The sequence below is a fragment of the Vitis vinifera genome, chromosome 19 (genome assembly GCF_030704535.1).
Source record: "Vitis vinifera cultivar Pinot Noir 40024 chromosome 19, ASM3070453v1".
NCBI classification, from domain to species: domain Eukaryota; kingdom Viridiplantae; phylum Streptophyta; class Magnoliopsida; order Vitales; family Vitaceae; genus Vitis; species Vitis vinifera.
The window spans coordinates 25,290,610-25,297,803 of NC_081823.1; the positions used below are offsets into that span (position 1 = coordinate 25,290,610).

The 7,194-nt window shown below is 36.7% G+C and overlaps 1 protein-coding gene across 4 annotated transcripts; it reads left to right on the top strand.

Annotated features, from left to right (window-relative positions):
- The first annotated feature begins 557 nt into the window (after positions 1-557).
- On the top strand, positions 558-6,403 carry LOC100259787 (probable potassium transporter 13). Of its 4 annotated transcripts, none has more exons than XM_010646558.3 (10): positions 558-756; positions 2,659-2,890; positions 2,978-3,226; positions 3,320-3,370; positions 3,502-3,762; positions 3,854-3,906; positions 4,077-4,203; positions 4,844-5,098; positions 5,178-5,700; positions 5,786-6,403. In XM_010646558.3, exons 1-10 carry the CDS (start codon positions 715-717, stop codon positions 6,192-6,194), a joined length of 2,202 nt encoding a protein of 733 aa, XP_010644860.1. In that variant the 5' UTR covers positions 558-714; the 3' UTR covers positions 6,195-6,403. The 4 variants fall into 4 exon arrangements, with proteins under 4 accessions (XP_010644860.1, XP_010644861.1, XP_010644863.1 ...); XM_010646559.3 differs by having other exon boundaries at positions 564-756; positions 4,077-4,191; XM_010646561.3 differs by having other exon boundaries at positions 564-756; positions 2,659-2,802.
- Positions 6,404-7,194: the final 791 nt, after the last annotated feature.

A 7,194-nucleotide genomic window follows, 5' to 3' on the forward strand; every position in this document is an offset into this window, starting at 1 on the left:
TGATAAGAAAATGACATTATTATTAGCTCTATTTTATTTTATTTATAATTATAAATAAATAAAATAATTAAAAGGATGCTTAGAAAAAATGATTGCTTTTACCATTGGTGTTTAGTATAAATAACATCGTGAAAGATAACGAGAAAGAAAATTATATGTCGAATTTTATCATTCATAATTTGAAGATAAATTAAAATATAAATATATAATTTTGGTGTTAAGTAAATCTATCAAATGATAAAATGTAGCTCAAAAATAAAATAAAAATTAGATTTTTTTTCATATTAATAAGAAAAGAAAAAAGAAAAAAAATAATTGAAAAAAGAAAAGAAAAGAAAATAGTCCACATCTAAAACATGTTAATGCCACCAAATAATTTTTTTTTTTTTTTTTAAATTAGGAGTCCTTTCTAAATCATTGCAAAACCAACGGCTGGTGAGTGACAGACACCCCTCTATGATCAACACGTGTCAACCAGGGGGTAGTTTCGTAAACTGAAAAGTTCACAGAGTTCTTCTATAACTGCTGCCCCTGATTTGCTTCTCCTTCTCCACGTCCACTCAACGGCCTTTTTCTCTCTCTACTTTCTCTCTCTAAAAATACAGTTTCGGAGTTTCCTCCCATCAATGTCAGTGCTGGGAGGGCCTTGTACTTAAGAGTGCAACCCCATTACTGCACTTCAGGCTGTTGGTTTCTTGCTAGAAAAAAAAAAAAATGGATACTGAAATGGGTTCTGTTAACCAGGAGTCTCGACTGGTGAGTCAGTGGTTCACTCTCTGTTTGGCTCCTGAGAAAGGAGTGGAAAATGTGTTTTCAGTTAGTCTGTTTTTCCATTGTTTTAGATTTTTTTTTTTAATAAGGAAATAGAAAGAGGGTACTGAACAACCAAAGAATGTGAAGTTGTGGTTTGTAGTTCATTGGTATGTGGCCTTAGTTGAATTTAAAGTTCTTTTTGTTGGTTTGATATTTTTTTTAGCTGTTTGGTTCCTGAGAAATCTGTGGAAAGCGTTTTTTTTTTTTTTTTTTTTCAATTGCATACTTTTTGTGCTGCTTTAGGGAAAGGAAGTCTGTTTGGTTCCCAAGAAAGTGTGGGAAATATGTCGGAAGGTGGTAAATTTTCTGTTGTTTAAGTTTGTTGTTTTCTATAAGCAGTAGAACATGATAGTTGCATCCAGAGAATTCGAATATGTGGCCGGTAGTTTTGCTGTTTTTCTTGTTTTATTCCAATTTGTCAGCAGCGAAACAGAGACGTATGGAGTTTCTCTAGTCAAAGCATCTGTTTGGTTCCTGAGAAAGCTGTGGAAAATATGTGTTAAATGCATTTCTTTTCTGTTGTTTTAGTATTTTTGGAAGAAATAGAAAGATGGTACTTAGCTACCAAAGAATTTGACTATGAGACTTGTGGATTCAGAGTTCTTTTTCTTCATTTTTACTCTAATTTTTTCGGCAACCAAACAAATTCTTATGGAACTTTGTGAGTTATTTCATTGAATTTTGAGGTTCTTTGTGCTGGTTTGGTCTTTATTTGTGCTTTGTTTGGTTCCCGAGAAAGCTGTGGAGAACATGCTCTGACGTGCACACATATTCTATTGTTTTAGTACAAAGAAATTTGTTTGGTTCCTGAAGATGATGTGAAAATTAGTTGGGAAGTTTATACATTTTGTGGGGCTTTAGTGATAGAAACGGAATAATAGTAATTAGCGGCAAAGAATTTGAATATAAGGCTCCTAATTTCATTTTTTTTTCTCTCTCCTTTTCAACTCCAAATTCTCAGCAACCAAACAGAGGCTTATGGACTCCTCCTTGTTATCCAAGAAAATTGTGGAAAATATCTTTGAAGTATGCACACTCTATTGTTTTGGTCTTCCAAAATACAAAAAATTATATTTAGCAAACAAAGAACTTTGAATAAAAGGTTGATCTACTCCATATTTTAGCTACCAAACAGAGCCTTGAGATGGTAGTTTTGAGATTTCAGGAGTTATGTCCACTGAATCTCGAGGGTTTTATGCTGCTTGGTCTTCTTTTGTTTATATTTCAAAGACACTCTTTTTCGTGCTTCAGCTTATAGAGTAGTTTGATTCAGTTATAGTTTGATTCAGTTAACATTCTTAAGTTATTTCGGGTTTTCCTATTATACAAGCTTTACATTGTAATCACATGTTACCATCAACCAGAAACAATCAAACTACCACATTTGAGGCTGTGTTTGGTTATTGTAAAATGTTGGGAAATGATAGGAAAGGTAACAAAAAAGGAGGTTGCGCCTTCAAATTATCACAAGGAGTATCAGTAGTTTGCAGAACAAAAAGAAAAGACGATTATGGAAATAGGGAATAAAAAAGATGAAAACTATCAAACAGGGCTTAAAATTTTGTTTGGCCTTCATCTTTGTTCTCTTTTTTGATATTTGGTTTTCATATTCCACTTCAGACATCATTTTTCGGATTTCTGTTCTGTTTTGCTTCTGATAAAATGGAGGAAAGTAAAAGAAAATACAGTTTGAAGTCCTAATAGGACCCGATTATACGAAGAGGCTCTACTTAGTTATGTTCTGTTTGAATTTTCATATATAAAGAATAGGCCATCCTATATTTTTAGGGATATTCATAGTCAAAATTATTCCTACCTTTTCAATTTTCTTTGTTTCATCTGCAGAAATTCTACAAGACAACTCTATGTCTAGCCTATCAGAGCCTTGGGGTTGTTTATGGGGACTTGAGCATTTCCCCAATATACGTCTACCAGACCACATTCTCAGGGGGGATGAAACTTTATGAAAACAACCATGAGATTCTCGGGGTACTCTCTTTGGTTATCTGGACTTTGACTATTATCCCTCTCTTCAAATATGTTATATTTGTATTAGGAGCTGATGACAATGGTGAAGGTGCTCACAACTTCCCAAATTATTGGTACAAATAACTTTTGTTGTAATTTTTTGTTGGATGTAACAACCAGAGCGGCATCCTTGCAGGTGGAACCTTTGCATTATATTCACTGCTATGTCGACACTCAAAGATGGGCCTACTGAACGCTTCCTATGCTGCACGAGAAAATATATCTTCTTGTGACTCTCAAATTCCAACAGAGGAGACGAGAACTAGTTTACTTCTAAAGGAATTTTTTCAGAAGCATCGGAGTTCACGTATTGTGCTGCTGCTAGTCGTTCTCCTTGGCACAAGCATGGTTATTGGTGATGGAATCCTCACCCCAACAATGTCGGGTATTTAGTTCTAATCATGATAAAATCAACCAAACTGTCTTCCTTTTTCTGCAATGGTTCATGACTTATATTTTGTTTATTCTTTTCGTTTAGTCCTCTCTGCAGTTATTGGAATTAAAGTGCAGGTTAAGGAGTTGCATGAGAGTAAGTATGATTTAGCAGCTACCATTTCTTAAGGACAAGGAAAAATAGTGTGAATTTTCCTGGGACTCCTTTCTAATGATATGGTTTAGTTTGTTTGGAAGAGTAGCAACTAAATTACTCTAATATGCCAGATCATGCTGTCATTATTGCCTGCGTTATCTTGGTGGGACTTTTTGCTCTTCAGCATTTTGGGACACACAAAGTTGGGTTTCTTTTCGCTCCAATTCTGATAGCTTGGCTGCTCTGCATCAGTGGCATAGGCATCTACAACATTATTCACTGGAATCCTCATGTTATCCGTGCTATATCACCACACTACATCTATAACTTTTTTAGGGAAACTGGAAAAGTTGGGTGGAGTTCGCTTGGTGCCATTGTTCTTTGCATTACAGGTCAGTTGATTGGGAAAACCCCATGAAATGTCCCACCTATTGCAAACAATAATCCCTTTGGTAACAATGGAAAACTATTTTCTATAATCAGGTGCTGAAGCTATGTTTGCTGATCTAGGCCATTTCTCCAAACTCTCAGTCAGGGTAATTTTCCTGAACATTTCACTTCTTTAGAAGCCATTAGAAAAGGAATCATCAGGAAAGGGCAAATATGAATGGCCCTCCTATTTTAGCTGCTAATATTGCAAATTTTTTGAATGTTAAAGAAATATACATTTAAGGTATTGTTTTTGTCGTGTCCATGTATATTGCAGATTGCATTTACAGCCATTGTTTATCCTTGCTTAATTCTGGCATACATGGGTGAAGCTGCTTACTTGTCCCAAAACCGCACAGATGTTGAACATAGCTTCCACAAGGCTATCCCTAGTAAGATTTATGGTAACAACAATTTTGTTTGGTGTAGGATTATATTATCAAATACATTAATTTGGTTGGTTCCATCACTTTGACATTTGTAGTTCAATCATCTAGTGTTTTTAAAAGTTTTCTTACAAAATAATTCGCAGGTTGTTGACGGCATGTAATGTTATACTATAGAAATAATTGTCATTGAAAGGGTATTGTATCTGGCTTCTGTCTTTAAGCTAGCAGAAAGGAAAGGCATCAATTGCTAATTGATTCAGGATGACACCAGAGCTTTCTACAATCTCAACCCCAAGGAGAAACAAACCCTAGTACATTATTTTTTAGTTTCAGATCTGCCAATTTGCGTGGAATATCAAAGAATTTGGATTCTTGGGAACCCTGTTCAAATATCTGGAATGTAGATTCTTTGGAACCCTGTTTCAATAACTGAAATCTTGTTTTGAGCCTGCATGTAGATATGCTTCCACTACTTTAATTAGCAGTCTGTTTCAACTTTCATTCCATATGCTATTGTTTGGTTAATTGCTGCATACTATAATATGCTGTAATTTTGTGTGCTTAATGGTCCATGAAGCAAGTAACTTACGTTTGTTTTATTTTTGGAAAAATTCTAATTTCCCTTTCTTTGCTCATTTTCTTCTTTTTTGCTCAGAGCTGATGTTTTGGCCAGTATTTATCATAGCAACTCTTGCAACTGTTGTGGGAAGCCAAGCAATAATTTCAGCTACCTTCTCGATTATTAGCCAGTGTAGGGCACTGAGATGCTTCCCACGGGTGAAAATAGTTCACACTTCAAGCCAAGTGCACGGACAAATTTACATACCAGAGGTGAACTGGATTTTGATGGGATTGTGTATTGCTGTTGCTATCGGTTTTAGAGACATTTCCATGATCGGCCATGCATATGGTTTGTGTTTACTACTCTCCCTTCTCATTGTATGCGCTTCTCTTCCAGTTTCTTGGTTTCATTGTTGTTTGATCTGCAGGTCTTGCTGTGATCACTGTAATGTTTGTCACAACTTGTTTGATGTTTCTCATTATTAGTACGGTTTGGAAGCAAAACATTATGGCAGCATCCATGTTTATAGTCATATTTGGATCTGTGGAGCTACTGTATTTCTTGGCATGCATTGCTAAAGTGCAAAGAGGAGGCTGGCTTCCCATCCTCTTCTCTTTAGTCTTCATGTCTCTGATGTCTATCTGGCAGTATGGGACTTCAAAGAAACACCAATTTGAGCTAGAGAACAAGGTATGCTTGGAGAGCCTCTTCAGCCTTGGCCCAAGCCTAGGCATAAGTAGAGTTCCTGGAATAGGCCTAATTTATACCAATCTAGAGTCAGGGGTCCCTCCCATGTTTGCCCATTTTGTCACAAACTTTCCTGCTTTCCACCGGATCCTCATCTTTGTGACGCTCCAGTCATTGATGGTTCCAAAAGTTCCACCTGGTGAGCGTTTCCTTGTTAGCCGGATTGGCTCATCAGAGTTCTACTTGTATCACTGTGTTGTGAGGTACATTTTTTCAAGTCTCGAATCATCTAATACTAATTCACTGCTGTATTCTATCTCCTGACCTTAACTCTGTCCTGGTGTTCAGATACGGATACAAGGATGTGAGGGACAGCTATGACTTTGAGACTAAGCTGATCGAGAAAGTGGCAGCATTCTTGCAAAGTGAAGAACTGGCAGTCACGGAGCAGCCGATGGAGAAAGCAGTGGCAACAGGAAATGGGGCTGGTGTTGGTTCTGGCAAGAGGAGAAAGGTGCAGTTCCAATGTGTGGAATTGAACGAGGAAGTGAAGGAACTCATGGAGGCAAGGGAATCTGGTGTGGCATACATGATTGGAAATCCATCTATAATTGCTAATGAGGTGTCATCCCCAGTGAAGAAGTTTGTCATCAACGTTGTCTATGGCTTTCTCCGACGTAATTGCCGCCTACCCGCCATTGCTCTTGGGATTCCACACACCTCCCTGGTTGAAGTGGGCATGGTCTATCATGTCTGAACATACGGAAACAGAAAAAACATCATGGAGGTGATAACAGTATAAGAAAAAGAAAACTGTAGCCATAGAGGGTTTTTATTTATTTATTTATTTATTTTATTTTTGTATGCTCATAGAACTAGAAAAAGCAACACTTCTATGTATACATGTGCATTTCTGTTCCAATAATACTACAATTATACATAGTTTTTAGTGGTGAATTCTGTACATATATGTGTGTGGTGAATGATTCAGAATCTTTATGGGCCTGACTGGGACTCCTTGGACAAGAAAAACCTAGAAGAGATGTCAGTTTTTCTTACCTTGTCCTGATGGAAAATATGAACAAAAATTATACATGTTGATGTAAGGTTTGAAACTTTTCTTCCATATATGAGTGCTTTCTTCGTCTGATGGCATACTTCCTATTCTTGTAGAATCTTCCAAGCTGTCGGAACCTGGGATGGGATAGGAGGCCACCTCTCCTAGTCTTCTTGGCTGGGAATCCTGCTTGGAAGAAGAAAAGTCAATTTTTCTTACTTAGTCCTGATAGAAAATATTAACAAAAATTATACATATTGATGTAGGGTTTGGAACTCTTCTTCCATAGATATACAATATGAGTGGGATGACAATTAGCAACTTTAGAGAATTCAGCTGCTTTGAATGATTTCAATTACGGCCATTATGCGATTGTTAGGTGATTAAAAAAAAAAAAAAATCATTTTTAAGGTCTTGGCCATCATGTGATTGATGTGGGATTGCTTTCAAGGCTTTGGCCTTTTTGTGATTAAGCGATATCCTTTATAAGAGGTCAAATTTTATAGGCGATGGTTGTTGCTAGGGTCATCTCTTAGATGGGATCAACCCTTGTGTACGGAGTGATGATAGATGATAGTAGTGGTATAATTATATTTATTGTATTGCATTGTGATGGGTTCCATAATGATGTCGTGACCAAATAGTTTATGGAGGTGGGGCACCACCCTTCTAGCCTTGTCATATGGTAAGAGATTTCTAT